A 20154-nucleotide genomic window follows, 5' to 3' on the forward strand; every position below is an offset into this window, starting at 1 on the left:
TGTTTTTTATAGTACCATACTGTTTTGATTACTATAACTTTGTAACAGTTTGAAATCAGGAAGTGCAATGCCTCAAACTTTGTTCTTCTTTATCAAGATTGCTTTTGCTACTTGAGTTCTTTTATCATTCCATACAAATTTAAGGATCGTTTTTTCTATTTCTGTGGAAAATTACATTGGAATTTTGATAGCAATTGCATTTAATCTGTAAATTGTTTTGAGTAGATAGTATGGACATTTTAACAATATTAAATCATTTAATCCATGAACGTGGGACATCTTTCCATTTGTGTCTTCTTTCATTGATATCTTGTCATTTTTAGTGTACAGATCTTTCACCTCTTTTCTTAAATTTGTTTCTTTGATGTTGTAAATAGGCTTGATTTCTGTATCTTGATTTTGTATCCTGCAACTTTAATGAATTTGTTTATTAGTTCTAACAGTTTTTTGTTAGAATCTTGAGTGTTTTCTATATTGTGTCATCTGCAACCATAGACAATTTAACCTTCTTATCCTATTTTAATGTCTTTTTTTTTTTTTTTCCTAGTCTAGATGCTCTGGCTAGGACTTACAGTATTATCTTGATTGGAAGTGGTGAGAGTAGACAATTTTGCCTTGTTCCTGATGTTAGAGAAAAAATATTTTCATCTTTTCACTATTGAATATGATGTTAGTTGAGGGCTTGTCATACATGGCCTCTATTATGTTAAGGTATGTTTCTTCTATACCCAGCTCGTTGAGAGTTTTTAAAATTCTCCTATCTAAGGGATAAGTCCCACATGATAATAGTTTATGACCCTTTTATGAACTGTTAAATTCAATTGCTAATATTTAGTTGAGGATTTATGTTCATCAGGGATATTGACCTGTAATTTTCTTTCCTTGTAGTGTTCTGGCTGTAGTATGAGGGTAAAACTGGCCTCGTAAAATGAGTCAGAATGTGTTCCCTCCTCTTCAGTTGTTTGAAAGAAACTGAGAAGTATTGGTCTTTATTCTTCTTTAAATGTTTGATAGAATTTATTTACCTTTGAAGCCATCCTGGGCTTTTCTTTATTGAAGGTCGTTGATTACTGCTTAAATATCTTACTTATTATTGGTTTGTACAGAAATTCTATATCTTCATGTTCAGTCTTGGTAGGTTGTAGATTTCCAGGAATTATCCATTTTCTACCTTATCCACTTTGTTGACATATAATTTTTTATAATAATCTCTTAAGATCCTTTGTATTTCTGTGATATCAGTTGTAATGTCTTTTTTTTTTCACTTATAATTTTATTTACGTGAATATTTTTTTTTTCTTGGCGAGTCTAGCTAAAAGTTTGCCAATTCTGTTTATTTTTTCGAAAAACCAACTCTTAGTTTTGTTCATCTTTTCTATTGTCTCTCTAGTCTTCTCATTTATTTTTGCTCCATTCTTTATTATTTTCTTCCTTCGGCTAATTTGGGGCTTTGTCTGTTCTTTTTCTAGTTCCTTGAGATGTAAAGTTAGACTGTTTGAAATCTTACTTTTTTCTTCACATAGGCATTTATTACTATAAACATGCCTCTTAGCACTGCTTTGCTGAATACCATAAGTTTTTGCATGCTGTGTTTCATTTTCATTTCTCTGAATATACTTTGATTTCCATTTTTATATCTTCTTTGATCTATTGGTTGTTCAGAAGCATGTTGTTCAATTTCCACATATTTTATGGCTTTTCCAATTTTTCTCCTATTATTGATTTCATACTGTTGTGGCCAGAAAAGATACTTGGTATGATTTTAGTCTTCTAAAATTTGTTAAGGCTTGTTTTGTGGCCTAACATATGCTCTATTCTGAAAATGTCCCTGTGCACTTGAAAAGAATATCTATCATGCTGCTATGGATGGAATGTTCTATATGTGCCTCTTAGGCTCATTCAACCATTGTTTAATTGGGTTGTTTCTCTATTGTTGAGTTTAAGGAGTTCTCTATATACTTTGGATATTAATCATTTATCATATACATGATTTGCAAATATTTTCTCCCATTATATGGGTTGCCTTTTTATTCTATTGTTGTTTCTTTTGATGCACAAAGGTTTTTAATTTTCACGAGGTTCAATTTGTCTATTTATTTTTTGTTGTTGTTGCTTGTGCCTTTGGCCCTATATCCATGAAAATATTCATTGCAAAACCCAGTGTCATGAAGCTTTGGTCCTATGCTTTCTTCTATGAGGTATTTTTCTTCCTTTCTTTAATTTTTTTTCAATTGCAGCTTACATTCAGTGTTATTTGGTATTAATTTCAGGTGTGTCTTCTAAGAGTTTTATAGCTATATCTCTTACACTTAGGTCTTGATTAATTTTGAGTTAATTTTTATGTATGTTGTTAGGTAAGGGATAACCCCTTCTTTTAAAAAAAGGAAAAGAACATTATTTTTTCTTATTTCAGATGTAGCACATATTCATTGTAGAAAAATAATAAAAAAATCTAGACAAAATCTCTTATAATATTTTGCTGCATATAATTTCATATATACATAAATACATAAAATTTACTGATTAGAAATTATTTTTACATAATTAAAATATTAGGGAAAACTTTCATGTCATTAGAAATTCTCCAATATAATTCTCAATTACACTTAATAATATATTGTTTAGAACTTATTATTGTTACTGGTTGTTAAGTAATTTAACAAACCTCCTGTTGTTATTTAAAATACTTTAAGGTTTTGCTACTTAAAAATGCTAATATAAATATCATTGTGGCTAAATATTTGCATATATTGTTATATTATTTTTATTTTCCTATGATAAGTTCCTAGAAATAGAATTTCTGAGCCCAGGACTGTGCTCGTTTTAAGATTTATGATTCTTGCTGGCATGTTGCTCTTCAAAAAAGAATCTAACATTTTGTATACAGGGGTTACTGCTCACCATGTGCTCACTAAACCTAGGCACTAACACCTTAAATGACCTGTATAAATTTGGTGCATGGAACCCTTAATTATTATTATTATTATTATTATTATTGATGCTCACAAAGTCAAGCATTTTATGCTTACCAGTTATTTAAAATTGAAATAAACAAAGCCTTCTTTTGTGCTGTAAATGTTTTCTAAAATATATCATTTGCTTTTTAATTTTATTTGTGGTATTTATAAAAATGTTCCATTTTTGGTAGTCAGAGCTATCATTAATTATTCATTTCCCACCTTTAGTGCCTTCTATAGAAGGTATTCTTTCCTCTTTAGTACATGTTAACATTCATCTTTTTCCCCTACAACCTTTATATTATTATTTTAATAGTTTATCTAATTGAAATTTATTCTGATCTGTGGTGTTTGAGAGGTCTGTAATTTTTTAAATTTATTTTTGCCACTTGTCTCAATGTCATAGGAAAATATTTTTTAGTACTTTAATCACTGATATGCATATACTAAATTCATATTAAGTCTGTTTCTAGTCTTTTAGCTTTGTTCCACTGATTTCCCTATTTGTCTTTGTTAGCATACTTTTTAATCACACTGCAGTTTTACAATGTGTTCTACATTCTGGTAGAGAGAAATTTGTCCCCTGCTTATTCTTTTGTTTGTGTGCTACTTTTAAAAAATTGAATATCCTTATTTCTGTTTTTCAGTTAGTTGTACTTTAGAATTATTTCCCCAGGTTCCCATTCCCTACAACTCCCACTGAAAATCATGTTGGAATTGTCTTTAGAGATAAATTGTATGAATTTACCACATTGTTTTCTCAACAAAAACATGATGTATCTTTCTATTTAACCAAATCTTTTTTACATCCTTTGGAAAAATCTATTTCTCTTTTTCTTCTTTCTTTATTTCTGAACATGTTTTATTAATTAGTCCTGGTAAGGGGAGAAAACTTTATCATGTTACAAACCAGACAAAGTAAATATTGGCGTTTTCACTCCAGCTTTGGTGAGATCTCAAATGTGTTAAACCACAGAAAGCAAAGCTCTGTTTCAAATGGAAACCACTATGCTAGCCAGCACTAAGAATTATGTGGTCTTCTGAAGAAACCCTTTCTTCAATTTAAAAAAAAAAAAGTATATAAATCATACATCCTTATATACAAATGAGATTTAGTTTCAAATTGAGCTCGCTATTCATCCCATTACACATCTTGAAAAAGACCTGTTAGAAACAACAGAAAAAACTTTCTTGGTGTTTTGTATGAGTAGGTATACGTATCGGGTAATAACTGGAAGAAAAATCAAGTTTCTATTAACACAGGCTGTTAATCGACTGTAAAATCTTAGCTATCACTATTCTATTTTATTTTAGGTATTGGATTCAGAATACACACTAAAAGTACAATTAATAAATCCCCAGTTTCCCATGCTAAAGAATGGGGAAAACTACATTAAAGATGCCATCTTTTAATTTTAACTCTCCTATTTACTTTCCACAATCAAATGTCTTGTTCCAGTTTTCACAAAGCTCTAAAGCCTTTGGAGACACACTGGGTCACCCAGTTGACAGCTAGTGGAAGGGGGGGAGGTCGGGGTGGAGAGATTGAACAAAAAGGAAAAGGCGCTCGTGAACATGAACAACAGTGTGGTGATTGCTGGGGGAAAAGGGGTAAAAGGGAACTAAATGGTAATGTAAAAAAATACAATAAAAATTAAATTTAGAAAGTATAAAGGGGTTTTGAGACCAAAAATTAAATAAAATGAAATGAAAGCATTTTCAAAATTAATTCAAGCTACTGGAGGAATTTGATCTGGTGTCATTGTGGCCATATCTGCAGTCAGTAAACTGCGAAGGGGACCAAGGCGAGCCTCTCTGCACAGCTATGTCACGTCAGGGCCGAGAACCCTTCCGATCGCTGCACAACCAGCTTTGTTTCCTCCTCACAGAGGCAGCACTGCTCCCTGGATATCAGATCAATTACTATTTGTCTCCTGAATGACTTCTGGGAGGGAAATGTAGAGCCTTTTCTCCAACCTCCCCCAGGCAGCCTCATGATTTCCTGAGACCAATTGGTTGCTCCCACCATAAGCATAAGGTCTTCAGAAGACGTGGTTGTTCCCTCTAATTGAACTAGGAATTCAGTTTTTATCCTCCTAAAAGACCCATGCTCACCATCTCCTTGCTGAAACAACACAGAATCGTTTTCATCATCAAATATCACAGTTGGCTGCTAACACCTTGCAACAGCAAACAACGCCCACAGACCATTTTCTCCCCTGCCTACCCCCTTAGGGGTCAAGGAGGAGGCAGAGATACTGAAAAGGTTGCCCTGGACTGACTAGCAATGCACTTGCCAATCAGTGTTTTTCTAGTCCCAGCAGGACCAAAAAGCGGAATTCCTTTCTGGGGTTCTCATAAACCAGTGAAGATGTCTGGCCTCATCATGGGCCACACAACTATCTCCTTTACTGTGGCTTTGGGAGACTCTACCCCTATGACATAGTCCCAGTTCATGAGGGGCCCATGGTCCATAATCTACTCATAATCAGTTCAATCATGTTTGGCTTCAAGCTCTTCAGACACTTATCAATTGATTGCGCTGGTTCTGTGGGTCTGGCACCATCAGGCTTACACTGCACCCCCTGTTCAGATCCCCCAGCTCATCTTACTTAGGTAGAGGAGAAACAATCTTTCCAAATATTCCTCAGGATCTACTGGCTCCCAGAGATCTTTTTTACACCACCATGTAAAGACCTGATGCACGAGGGGAGTGCTGATCTACCCATCACGGCTCTTTCGCAGTTTCAAAAGTTGCCAGGCTGCTTTCCTCTCTTTGGCCATTATCTTCTGTTTTACTAACAGCCTTGTTCAGGATTGCAGCAGAAAGTGCTTCAACGGTGCCAGAACCATAACAGCTTTCCTTTCCCAAAGACACAAGACTGACTAAATGAGAACAAACACATTCAGTCCTATGTTGGCTTTTGAAGAGCTGTTACTTTCTTTTCTGACATTTACAAATAATGGTGTAGTGTGGAATTTTGCAGTGGCTAATTCACCAAAAGGTGTTGAGAATGTGGAACCTGTGTTTAGGGTGCTTGTCACAACAGGTGGCCGGGCACTCTAAGGGCCCTTCAAGGAATTGCTGTCTGGGGTGTCTTGGGTCCTATCTGTACCATGAGCTGGGTTAGTTCATGGATCACTCTCCTCAAAACCACCAGAAACGTGATATTTAGGAGGATCAAAGACAACTGCCTCTTTGTGGATTACTACTGATGTCTCAGCAGGTGTCAACAGGGAGTCTCTGAACTTTTTACCAGTCTGCATCCGATCTTTGTGAACAGCCAAGCTCTACTCACTTAGGAAAGGCTAGTAGAAGTACTACAGGTTCCGTAGAGATGGTGAGCACGGTCACTGATGACTCAAGCACCTGTACCTGACCATTAAGATGCCTGACTAGAGGTTGCACTCTTCAGGAACATTCTCCTTTTGGTAAGAGAGGCAGGATTCTCCTTCAGAGCCATGGAAGGCAGCAGTGGATCTTGTTTCAAAGTCTGCACAGAGTGCGATCCATGGGTTTTGACCTTCCCACAAAGAGAAGACTTTTCCTGTTGGCAGCTCTAGCCAGCATTGTGGGATTTTGCAGAGGTAACTTTATGAAGTTATCTGACCCCATAGCATCATGTGACTTTTGAAAGGCTATTGCTAATCAGGAATTTTAATGCAAAACAGCAATATTCAAAGCAGCAGTCTGGTTTAAGAGTGTCACTTGACTGGCAGTCCTGTCTTAAATACTAACAGCCTACAGAGAGCAGCATTTCCAAGCATCGGTCATGACTTAAGTGTAAGCCTAAAAGCTGGATGTGTAAACATTAAAGACAACTTTTTGCTATGGAAATACTTTTAAAACAGACATAGAGGATGCAACCTCTGTCATCCAAAGCTGCCCTGCACCAAGAGATGCTTCTCTGGAAAAGCCAGGACTAGCCAGACAGCAACGAATCAACAGAAGAGCCTGCTGATTGTTGCCCAGTGTGCTCATCCCATGGCTCATGGGCAGGCAGGGGACACACAATGCCACATATGGAGCCCCTTCTTCTTGTGGCCCTAAGGCATGATGGCTCAAAACCATTGGTAACATGAAAAGTATGTGGCTAATATGTTACACAATTATTTAAATGCCTACCAGGTTAAGACTTCATTGTAAAACAATATTTTCTAGAGCTAGGCCTACTCGCTTCAGAATCACCCTGAGTGCTTATTAGAAATGCAAATTTGTATGCATGTTTGTCTATTAACTTGTTATTATTTGTCTCCCTTGTTGGCATGTAAGCCCTTGAGAGTAGAAACTGAACTGTTTTACTCTGGTACCCCAGCACGCCTAACAGTGTTTAGCACATAGTAAGTGCTCAATAAATACTTATGGGATAAATTAATTCCTAGGTCCTATAACTGACCTACTCAATCAAAATCCTTAAGAACAGAGCCAAAGAATCTGCATTTTAAAGACAGGCACAGGTGTTTTTTATGCACACTAAATTTTAAGAACCATTGTTCTAAAGTAATTTAGCAAATTCTAAGATAAATGGAAAGGTGAAAAGTTTTGTCTCCTGAGGCCCCCACACTTGCCATCTGGTTAGAGAGTAACGGTAAAGTAAACATATTAATATCATCCTTGGGTTAAATTTTTTCCTTCTAGTCACAGACCTCCAAGGAGCGTTGATCTGCCACCTGCAGTGTGCCAGGCTCTGAGTTCCTTAGTGGACAAAGCAAATATGGGCATGGCAGGCAGAGTGCCTCAGAGAGACCGGAGCTGGTCCTGTTGAGAACCATGCCCGCCACTTTCCACTCTGCAAGAAGCAAACATATGAGCTTGATTACAGTGGTCCCTCTTAGCCACAGTTTCACTTTCCACAGTCAACCATGGTTCAAAATATTAAATGGGAAATTCCAGAAGTTATTCATAAGTTTTAAATTGTGTGCTGTTCTGAGAAGCATGATGAAATCCCACTCTGTCCTGCTCCATCCCACCTGAAACATAAATTATCCCTTTGATCAGGGTCTTCATGCTGTAGGTGCTTCCTACTCATTAGTCACTTAGTAGCTGTCTTGGTTATCAGATTGATTGTCACAGTACTGCAGGGTGACTTGATGTTCAAGTCTCCCTTATTTTACCTAATAATGGCCCCAAAGCGTAAAAGTGGTAATGTTGACAAGTCAGATGCCAAAGAAAAGCCAGGAAGTCCTTCCTTTAAGTGAAAAAGTGAATACAGAAAAATAAGATGTTTTCGGAGAGACAGAGACCACATATACTTAACTTTTATTTACAGTATATTGCTTAATTGTTTTATTTTATTATTACTTGCTTATCTCTTATGGTGCCTAATTTATAAATTAAACTGTCCCATAGATATGCATGTATAGAAACAAAACATAGTATATATAGGGTTTGTACTATCCACTGGGGGTCTTGAAATGTATCCCCCATAGATAAGGGGGCAGTATTGTGTTTGACAAGCGTGCCCCTTCCTGCTGCCCCACAGCTCACTGATATCCAAATGGAACTGACTAGATGTTTGTTACTGCCTTCCTGGAAAGCTTGAATGACACCTCTATTTGTGAAAGCCAGATGTTATCTTAAAGGATTTATGTTAACCTAAAAGACTCCAATCATTACAAATAGGTTTCCTATATGATTGGCCCTTTGAGTTGGTGCTGGAAGCTTGCCATTTTATGTCTAGTTACAACCAGCCTTTCACCAGCTTTTGATCTTGGGTAGTTAGTTACTTCACCTCTCTTGGTCTGTTTTCTCATTTAAAATATGAGGTGATTAAACTAGAATCCGGTCTTGAGCTCCTTTCAATTCTAACATTCCCTAATCTGTGACACTTTAACAAAATATCCAGATGTGATTAGCTGAGCAGATAGGGATTATCAGGCTAGTCCACCTCAAACTCTCCAAGGCAGAGGTGACTAGTTTTCATAGACTAGGTAAAATTTGGGATTTGCAAACAATTTCTAGGAATTCTGTCTCTCAATTTCCATATACTACAAAAGTACTAGAGTGATTTTAATGTGCTTAGAACTTTATATAAAAGATAAATATCTGAATTTCCTCTGAAATGTGAACATTTTTTGTATAGTGGCACTGGGACAAGGTGTTTTAGCATAGCCTGCTCTAAGAGACGTGAAAATCACTACTTTGAGGGTTGCTCCCAGGCCAAGCTGTGAAGGAAAGAGAGAAATGTAGAGTGAGATGCCCTCCCCACCACCTTGTCTTTGCATTTCCTCTGTCCCTCCTTCTGTCCCCATCACACAGAAGTTCCCCAAAGGTGGGCTGCTCTGAATTAAATATTTAATGCCCTTTGTTCCCTACCACCCTCACTAACTAATCACTGCTAACTTTTGCCAGGTAATTGCCTTTTAACTGCCTTTCTTTGGCAGTTAAGACAGCTTCACATAAATCAGTGGTTCTCAGTGACTTTGGGCTTAATGTCTGCTTTATTATAGTCAACTCTTCTGTAACTCCTCTTCTGTTAGCTTGAAATGAAATTTGTAGAAAATATAACTTACCTACTCACTACATAATGCCCAAATTATGTTTTTAAATGGAGAAATGTTAGCAAAGTACTTAATAACATTTCAACATGCAAAAATGTTGGCAAGACCACACTGGGAGATATAATGAAGCAGCCCAACACTTGCTCTGTATCTAGAATCACAGGGACAGCCACGGTGGACTGTTGAGCTAGTGACAAATACGAATAACCTGCTTGCTGCTCACTAAATGCTAGTGGCATTCCCCCCCCCCCATTTATTGTTACAACCTCCTCCTCATAATTTATTCTTTCAAATTGCCTTTAAAAAAGAAAAACAAAAACAAACAACAACAACAACAAAATATCTAGACAAAGAAACTTTATGTGAAAAGTTGAGCCAGTTTAGCAACCTCAGGAGAGCACTGCTGGTGTAAAGACTATTTCACGGCCCCCAGTGCTGTGCACCTGCTCTGTCTGCCCTTTGCCTGTCTTTTCCCGGATGTCTTAAGACAGAAATGTCGTGATACATAATAACAATCCCAACAATAAAAGCTAACATTTATTGAATGCTTCCCCTATGCCAAGCATTTTTAAAACAATTTTGCATTTATTAACTTATTTAATCCTCATAACTCCATAAGTAATATTACTATTGCTGTGTTCTAGGAATAATAATAATACGTGCAGGAAAATTAAGAAACTTGACTAAGATTACTTATCTAACCACATCTAGTTTAATATAGCAATAGGTTTTATAGTAGGCAAAGCACACTATCTGTTTTTATTTTAGGAAAGAAACATTGGGGGGATGAAAGGATGTTTCTCCAGTTCCTGTCTATCTATCTGTTTGAAATTGGAGCCCATGAGTTCTTGGCCTGCTTTATGTGTTTAGCAGTTAGACTGTAATTAGGCAGCTTTTTGGCTTCATATTTCATTCAAATGTTTCAGAATGGATTTTCTCATCTTGGTATTTTGTCTATAATGTGAAACTGCAGGTTCATTCATCAGAAGATTTGGAATACAAATCTTTCTCTGCACTCTCCCTCCATTGTTAAATGTCTTGCTCCAAAGCAGCCTTGTTTTAACAAATTTAGAAATGACCTAAAAAGCAGGCCCTGTGCAGAGTGGAGGGACATACGGCTGCTCTGACAGTGCATTCTGGTCAGGAGTCCCCAGAACCTGCCAGAAATTATAGTCCTGCAGCATTTGGAAAGGAAATGCATTTCTTTCTGCAAAGAGGCAAGGAGTTGTTTAAACTGACCATTATTACCAATGGCTTAGGGTTGGACTTTTATCCTCATGTGGCTGCTTGTCAAGACAAAAACGTAAATTATTCAGAGCAAATCTATAATATATTTATTTTTCCTTTCAGGGGAAAAATGATCCCATCTGATCTTGAAAGAAGGATCCTTGAAGCCAAACAAAAAGTGAGTTTTTGAGGGGGGCTCTAAGCTGCCCCTAACAAGCAAAGGTACACATTTGTATTCCTATCCAGGGGAGAACAGACTTTAGTTTTATTTTTGAAAAGAGTACCCCAGCCTCAATCTCCCAGCTTTAATAAGAATATAAAATTTTGCCTCAAGTCATTATGTATTTCTCTGAGTTGTAGACTCCACTTTGGAAAGATCTAAGTTGCTGAATAAATAACATACACAATAATATTGTAAGTTTCCAAAGCATTTGTCTTCCTCTGTGATGAGGTTTGGAATTAAACAGACACATCCAAAAGATCATTTTCACAAGTGGAAAATATCAGAATGCTAATGCGGTCTGTGAGCTACTGTTGTGAGGTTACTTGAAAGGATCCGTTTTTCCTGCCTGGACACATGCTGATTTGATTGGCTCTCCAAAGGCCTTATTTTTAAGAAGCAATTTAGAAATCTTTTTAAAAGTAATAAGTTCTGAAGACCTGCTAAAGATTCCCACAAAGCTCTGGAAAGTCACTTATATCCCTGACGGTTTGCAAGCCAGAGAGCTTGATTTTAGAATTCTCTTGAACTTTTACTGGATATAATCTACAGTTCCTAGTTCAACGCTATAACACGTGCATTTGATTATTATGAACTTGGGAATAAGTACTTATTTTTATATGCCCTTTTCCCTCAAACAAATGGACAGCAGGAGGTCCCCTTTTTCTTGTACTAGAACCACATCCTGTAACGTAAATCACAGGTTAAACCTTTGCTGCCACCTACAGACTGGCTCTGTAACATCTTGTTACATCATGTAGAGTAACACGTTCATCTTATCGGAGGCCTTCTTTCAGCAGCCACCTATTTATTATTCCAGTCAATTTCACTGAGGCAGGGCCAGACAGACTGAGAACTAGTAAGATGGATAAAAGTCATGGCTATTGTTTGGCTTATATAAATCCTCTTCTCTAAGACTCCAAATAAGTTATCTGAGGATTTTCCTAATAGGAGTAATGGGCTGGAGTTTCTTCTCTTCATTCTCTTTTCTACTTATTTATTAAGTTCAAAGGTCCTGTTATGAAAAAAGGAGAACTAGAAAATCTCCCTGGAATCTATAAATGACGTGTGGGCATCAAAAAGCTTATTCACCTCTGGCTCCAGTGTGGCCTCTTCTGAGGACTAGAATGTCTTCTCATAGGGCAATAGTAGGTCAACAGAATGGCCTGGAGAACTCAGATCCTGGAGTGTGAATATTGTTCCTACCAGGCTCCTGGGTTTCACTAACCCTTCTGATGGCTCCCAAAATGCATGTGTGTGTGATAGGAGGAGAATTTCCATTTTTTTCATCAGTTATTTCAAAGAGCCCTTGAACCCCTGTTTTACATTATGTGGGGCTTTCTCATTTACACAGGGATTTGTTCCCTTCCTTGTGAGTGCCACGGCTGGGACCACTGTGTATGGAGCGTTTGATCCCCTCTTAGCTGTTGCTGACCTTTGCAAGAAGTATAAGATCTGGATGCATGTGGATGTAAGTATCCCATAGGGCCTGCCACTAAATGTCCTTGCACATTTTTCACCTGGGGCTCATGGAATGAAATTGGTTTTCTCATTCTCTCTCTTTTACTTTAGGAGCTTATTTTCAAATGGTGATATTTCAGCTTTTAAAGACTACAAAGACAAAATAGCACACAACTCAGATAGTACATAACATTCACTGGAAGCAGCCTGAGGCTGATAGTTCCTTAATGTTCCCAACAATAATATTCTTATTTCTTTAACCAGTACCCAAGCTGAGCACTTAGTTCTGAATTCATTGAACCATAACATCCTATGTACATACACACAGTCACACACATACTGAGTTTACTTACCTGTAAGAATGATCAAAAGGGTAAATAAGAGTTGCATTTATATAGAAAACCCAAAGGGTAAAAACCTCAACTCAAGTCCAGTATTTGCATATGAGAGGAAAACAGGTTTGACAATTTGCTAAGAAATACCTACCACCAAATTTCCAATTTCTTAGCTTGATCAGCTAAGAAGATAAAGTACACATGACACTTTTGACTCCAGGCTTAGTCACATTAAAAACAAAATGGAAGCCCTGGCAGCTGTGGCTCAGTGGATTGAGTGTCGGCCTGCGAGCCAAGTGTCGCTGGTTCAATTCCCAGTCAGGGCACACGACTAGGTTGCACGTCAGGTCACCAGTTGGCGGCGGGAGTGAGAGGCAAACCAGACAGTGATGTTTCTCTCCCTCTCTTTCTCCTTTCCCCTCTCTCTAAAAACAAACAAACTTTTTTTTTTAATGGAGATGTGCCCATGAAAATATTTTCCAATGAAAAACTGTCTATTTTTAGGACAAATTGCAGGGATTTAAAATTAGGCCAGTATTTTTCAAAGTGCAGTTCAAAGTTTAGCTGGTATCTGCAAACTATCAATGATCCATGATCAGATAAGGAGTTGCAGCCAAATTAACACTAAGCACAGTGTCTGGTACATACAGCTGACATTTCTGATTGCACAGCTTTCTCAGTGAAGGAACCGTAAGTTGATTTGCATTCTGGTACAAGAACGCTAGTGAGTAGCACTGGCTTCAGATCATTTCAGCTTTATGATAACTATTCAGAGCAAATTAATTCCCTGTGCTTTAGGAGCAGAAAATGTCCACAGGCTAAGCTAGGTAAATTTCTATTATTTCAGAGGTGTCTGCATAGCAACTGCCAACCTTCTTTTCCTTCCCAGATTGACAATGTAAGTTGTACCAGAGACTCCTTCATTTTACACAGGAAGAAACTGAGAAAAGGCTGAACAACTCGAGTACCCTCAGTGACCTGGTCTTGGAACCAGGGAGCCTGTCAGACCTTGCCTGCTGATTCAGGAAGAGAATCACCCCAACAGTTTTAACAATAGCAACATCTGTGTGTCCTAAGCCAGCAAATGCTGAGGTCTCTCCGCCAGGATTTGTAATACCAGTAGAGTCGGGAGTAACCAAGTATATTAGCGTTCTTAGAAACATATCAAGTTTACCACTTACTCTCTTTAATATTTATACATTCTATAATTAAGCCAGAAAAAATCTTAAATATTATGCATTTTGAAAATTGGGCAATTTTTTAAAGGGTAAAAGAGCTGAAATTACAACAAAAGGGGAAAAAAGTAATTATACTTTTCTTTTAACATTATCCCAAGAATATTTTTACCCACAAAGAATGTTAACATTTCCAATGACTCTCCACCTTGACATCTTGTTCTTAAAGATTATTATACCAATTCAAATCTTACAACTTGAGAACAAATTTTTAAGGGACATGTTCTAATTGCTCAACTAATTAACTAGTACACATCTTTCCTGCTTGCTTTTCTGTTGTTTCTTTGACAGAGAACTTATCTAAAATTATACAGCAATCAAATTGGGCTGTGAAGCTGTTTCCTCCCCCTGAAATCATCCAGACTTGTCAAAAGAGTTTCTCTTGCAACTAGGAAGATGTTTAGAGTCCCCAGCCCATGTCCTCAACTCTAAACTGTGGAAATAATGGAGTTTTTCTCCTTCTGTGGTGATGAGCTTCACTAGGACTAAGATGGGCTGCAGGGAGAGCCTGTCTCTTCCTGATGCAGGCTAAGGAAACATGGCCCCGATCTGGCTCCTGACACCGTATAAATGCAGGATGGAGTCTGAGACTTTAGACTAGCCCCCCAATTTAAACTTTGAAAATCTAGTGCTAGACAAAAGTAGTCAACCTCTGGGGTCAAGGAGACTTTCTCTCACTGTTCTGAAAGACCCCACACTGTAGAAATCTAGGCAACGAAAAACCACTACCTTTCTCCTTCTATGATCTTTTTTTTTCAGGCCGCTTGGGGTGGGGGATTGCTGGTGTCCCGGAAACACAAGTGGAAACTGAGTGGCGTGGAGAGGTACACACATTTTTCTTGTTCCCAACATAAAGTATGAAAGCTAAATGTGAAAAACACCCAATTTTCAAGAACTTTAGTATTCAGGTGAGCCCATTCTGTGCAGTGCTCATGTCCCTTTCCTTGTGTGTCATATATGTATGAATGTTGTATGTCATGATCAAAAAGAAATCAAAGCCTGTATCAAATGATCCAAGGGTAATATGTCTCAAACACAAAGATTCTTAACTGGGGCCCATGGTTCACCAGAGAAATCAAGAATGACCTTCCTGGGATCTCTGTACCACACGCCAAAATTGTTTAAAACTGCAGGCAGTTCATAGTTTTTTAGGGAGATCTATACATTTGGGTTTTATGAAGGATAATATCCCTTGCTTAAAAGATACCAGTGAATAATTTAGCAAAGAAAATAAGCACTTTGAAATTTATGCTGGGTTTGGGTTTAATGTGGTCAGTTTACTTAAAGTGGAACATACCTGTATTCCCACAGCAATTTTTTTCTGATATAACTCTAATGCTGCAAAGCACCCTTTATTCAGAAACTAAGCAGTAAATCATTGAAAAAAGCTTTGAAACACAGAAGAGATAATATTTTATTAGTGTAAAGCACATTCATATCCAAAAGAAAAAAAAATTACAGAATGTAACACCAGCCTTGGGCTTTGGACCATGTGCAGAGGGAGCTCAGAGTTCCCTGTTCTCCCATCATGACATGGCAGGTCAACTGTGGTTGTGAGCTCTAACATGACACTCCAGGCCACTTAGAAGGCCCTAATTCCTGTGAGGCTGCCAGATTCCCAGCATGCCCTGCCAAGGAGCCAGCTGCTGCCCAGGAAAAGCTTCCCACTGGCTCTGTCCCTGGACAGCTTGGCACAGTTTCTGTTCCAGGATGGGGAGAGAGGCTGATAGAACTTGGGGGCATCTGTCAGCACAAGTCATGCATAGCAGCCAGACCAGAAAGAATACACAGGGTGTGCTGTATGACACCCAGGCCCACTCACACCCAGAGATTCTGAGTGTGGGAAGAGGGGGTGGGGTTACTGAGGCAGGGCAGGGGCACCCTGCCTAACTAGTAAAAAGAAGGCTAGAAGACACAAGATAGACCAGCTGAGGCCCCTGCCAGCTGATTGCTGTTGCTGAGTCAGCTGCCTTTGCTCTGTGCAGTGGGAGTGGATGGATAGTCCTGTCCCCTTCCCACACTGAGCCAGTTCTAGTCTCTGCTTCTGGTCCTTCAGGGCTTCTCAGAGACCCAATTCCTTTTGCCATGAAGACCCACATGACACCTGAAGCTTAAGGAGGCAATGAACTAAACAGAGAGACGATGAACAAAAGTGAACAACTTAGAAGGTGCCTGTTTAGATGGACAAGAAATAAATTTATGTGCTTTCAACAGAGGTGTCTGGTGCACAGTATCTTCTCCTCTTTGAGTTTCTTTTTAACTGGCACAAGAAGTGAGCATTTGTTATTCTACCCTTATGCTGCCTGGGACTCCAAGTGCTGACAGTCACGCACCACCCTATGCTGACAATTACTTGAAAGCTGTTAACTTACCTCCCCTGAGCCTTGGAGGAATACACACCCACACACCTTTGTAGTAAAGACTGTTATTTAAGAGCAAAGCTTAGAACACTCAGCATGGAACATAGAGTCCTCTATAATTGCCACAATTCTTGGAACTGTATTGTAACTAACTACTAAATGGAACAGCCAGATATGGAGTCCTAAAATGAGAGGCTGATAGTGTTCTGCTTTGAGCAGAATCCCCTTGGCCATTCATTTACCTGAGAATATCCATCTTGCTAATTTATCAGCAAAAGGCACACTTTCTTTGGTGAATGAGGTTGTAGAGCCCATGGAAACCCCTGGGTATAACATACATGAGCACGAATTTAGGAGAGAAATTGGCCTCACTTGGGGTATTATGTCTTCCCAAGCATTAGGACTCACACTACAGTGGAGGACATCCATAGTTGATTTTTGTTCCCAAATTCAGAGTTTCCCCAGTAGTCACAGGGATCCCAGAATGCTGTCCTCATAACAAAATAGCACAAGCTCCCAGAGCCCTGCTGGGCATCACTTTTGAGAACCAACCCACTTCTCAGAAAGTGTGGTGGAACCCGTTGCTTTTCTCTTTGTCCGGCAATCGGAAGAATATGCGAGGCAAGGTTGGAGTCTCTGACAGTTCCTTTATTGCAGACAGTACAGTATTCATGTGTGCACCCCCGTCGTTTGCTCGTGCAGTGCTGGGTGCTGCTCCTTCTTTTGCTCCCTGCCCGCTGCCTGAACACAAACCCTCCCATGGGGATCCCACCTCTTTTTACATTAGGCATAGACAAAGCCGGCTACTAGCCAAAATATGACATCAATGCTTATATAACTGGTAGTGCGCTGTGCATGTGAATCTAATTGTTATCTCTAAGCAGCCCATACCTAGGCATCCGGGGTGATGGAGCCTGACTAGATTCCATTGTCCTCACAGAAAGCAACTTTCTTCCTCACTAGCGCTGTCTGAATATCTGTGGACGGGTCACTGAGAGGGCGTGTCGAGAGCCTTGATGCTCCAAAGTCTGTCTTGGTGCACTGTGAACTGACTTCTTTAACCCTCCTGCAGCACGCTGCTGCTCACCTGTAGTAATCAGCATCTTCCTCTCACTCCGGCTTTGAGAGCCAGGAGTTCCACATTCTGAGTCAGTAGCTGCAGAACCTGTGCCATCTGCAGGCCTCAGCAATAGGCTTGGTGAGGGCAAAGGCAAATATGATAGGAAGCTTATCTTCAAGGGTCTGAGAATTTAACAAGGAAGAATGGCAGTCAACAATGGATTAAAATGTAAGGCAGAAAGTAAAGGCCCAAGAGACAGACAAGCAAGCTGTTTGGAGGGCACTGAGGGGGAAATGATTCCTCCTAAACAGGGTGGGGATTGAAGCTTTATCAAGCAGAAGTGGAAGAAGGACATCAGGGTGACGAGCAGGCACATGCAGGTTTGAAAGTGTCCTTGGAGAAAGTTCAAATTAGTTTTTTTAGAGACTGAGATGAGGTCATGGCAGCACTTAGGAAGCTGGTGGAGTGTCCACAGGTCCTGCCTAGTGCATCCCAGGAGAGGGCTTGCCCACAGAGCCATATCAGGCTCAGCCCTGTGCTGAGAATCACTGCCGTGAAAGCCAGTTATTGTGCATGGAGAGCATTATATTTGTTGGGTTGGGGGGAAAAGCTGGAAAATCCCTGCTCTAGCAGCCATAGTGGAGGTTTGAAGAGAGGAGTCATATTGTCTCACCTGTACTTTGGAAAGATGACTCTGGATTCCAGAGGAGATGGAAGCCAGAGACTAACCAGAGCTATTGGGCTAATGTCCAGTGCAGGAGACAGTGGAAGTGAGAGAAGCTGAAGGCATGGAGGGAAAAGAGCAGATGGACCCAAGAGGTGGGAATACAACTGCAAGGGACACTTCCAGGAGATAGGGATGAAGACGATGAAACCAAAACATCACAGGTTTAGGGAGCTGGGTGCATGGGAGGAAGATGGTGCAAGGAGCTGAGGCACAGATGATTAGATGAGAAAGACAAGGTCTGCAAGGATGAGGAGGGACAAGTGAATGACTTCTTTGGGGTCTGCTGAGTTTAAGGTGCAAATGTGGGTACAAGGCTATGTCTGAAAACAGCCCTAGGGAACTCAGTTCTCTCCAATTTGTGGAAAATCATAGGTACCATGTGTCTGGATCCCATGGAAAAACATTTAGAAATAAACCTGAGGCTGTTTTTTATTAATTGCCCACATTTCTCCCATAAATGAAGGCTGTGTCATTGAATCACTCTGCAGCTTGCTGCCCTCTTTATAAGGCAGCTCCTCTGATACAGAGGCAGGACAGTGACAGGTAGCTGTGCACCTGGGCACTTCCTAGTTTAAAAAGATGCATTGGCCACTGCACAGAAATAAACACCTTCCAAGTCAGAGAAATGGAGAACAGCTGTTTTCGTCTCCATTAGGAGTCATTACTGACACAGCTGAGCATCAGGATTAGGTGTACTGTTGTAGAATATTTTAGAATATTCTACAGTCTGTATCCAGTATCACAAAGCTTGTAAATGATAGTCGAAATCAATAGCGAAAGCCAACCTTATGGTATGTCAGACACAATTATAAGCACTTTGCCCAAACCATTTACTATTATTCTACTGACAGACAAGGAAATCTGAACACAGAGAGTAATAACTTGCTCAAGATCACACAGCTAGGACATGATAGAACAGGGGTGCAAACACAGACTGTCTGGCTCCCAAGCTTGCCTCCCTTCACCATTATTACCTACTGCTTAGAGCCCTGGTCTCTTGATTCTGGTCATGAAATCATTTAGTCCTCTTTCCAGGGGTAGAATCTGTCTGGCCATGAACTGCCTATGCTTGCCTCAATTCCAGTGCAGAGGAAGAGCTGGACTATTCACTGATTCAGATAAGATTCCAGGCCAGTAAGTTCTTGCTGAGCCTGCCATTCATCAAAGAGATGAACGAATGAAATCTTTCCCAGCTTCTCATTTCCTCCTCAAGGTTTTTATACCTCAATGCTGGGAGCAGGGTGATTACAAGTCTGTTGTTCGGCCAGAGGGACCACAATCCACAGCAGCTATCATGGATGGTACTACTATTTCCCCCTCCTGTGAGTCTGTTTATACCAAGGTCACATTCAATTTCTCAGGAGATGTGCACAGGCACTCACCTGCCTGAGAAGCATGTAAAGTGAGCAGTAGGGGCTCATGGAGGAACAGCTGCTTTTTCTGGGAACTGGAGGAGGATGGGGTCAGAGCAGTATGGCCACAGTGAGGAAGAGAAGTTGAATAATGTCCAAGAAAGCTGCAGAGTTAAGTCTTGATCTGAGCCTTAAAGAATAAGTAAGATTTATCCAAGTGAGGCAAAGGTAAGTGACATCTAGGAAGAGGAAATCTCATTAAGATACCTAGGAGCATGAGCATAGAATTTTATGAGAACAAAAATAGCCTGGTGTGATGGAAATAGACACAAGAAAGTGAAGACCAAACACATTGCCTGGGGCTCACCTGCCGTACCCTGTAGTTTGACTTTAGGCTGGAGGCAAAAGGAAGTTTCAACAATTTAGAAAGAGGAGAGGGCCATAAACAGAGCTAGGAGAAAACTGTGGATGGAGCTGGGTGGAGGAGGAAATGGAAACCAATAGTCAGTTAAGACATGATTGCTGTATCTAGGTTAAAATAATAATAATAGTAGTAGTAATAATAATAATAATAATAGCAATTATTATTATTAAAGGAATCTGAATCAGAACTATGGTTTAGACCTTTCAGATAGCATAAACTCCTGATCTAAGAATCAGTAATAATGATGCAAGAACATTGTATTTGTTCACTGATTGAAACCAAATGGACTGAAAAC

The 20154-nt window shown here is 39.4% G+C and overlaps 1 protein-coding gene and 1 pseudogene across 1 annotated transcript in view; one reads left to right on the forward strand and one right to left on the reverse strand.

The window, feature by feature from the left end:
- GAD2 (glutamate decarboxylase 2) overlaps positions 1–20154 on the forward strand; it is a 79008-nt gene that overhangs the window by 32625 nt on the left and 26229 nt on the right. The window contains exons 9-11 of the mRNA XM_090266626.1: positions 10809–10863; positions 12260–12376; positions 14696–14760. Of these exons, the coding sequence (XP_090122752.1) occupies positions 10809–10863; positions 12260–12376; positions 14696–14760 (237 nt within the window). The remainder of the gene's footprint in view (positions 1–10808; positions 10864–12259; positions 12377–14695; positions 14761–20154) is intronic.
- Positions 4386–6224, reverse strand: LOC150019730 (fidgetin-like protein 1; annotated as a pseudogene).

This window comes from Furipterus horrens, unplaced genomic scaffold (genome assembly GCF_987537825.1).
Source record: "Furipterus horrens unplaced genomic scaffold, mFurHor1.1.pri manual_scaffold_2, whole genome shotgun sequence".
NCBI lineage: Eukaryota > Metazoa > Chordata > Mammalia > Chiroptera > Furipteridae > Furipterus > Furipterus horrens.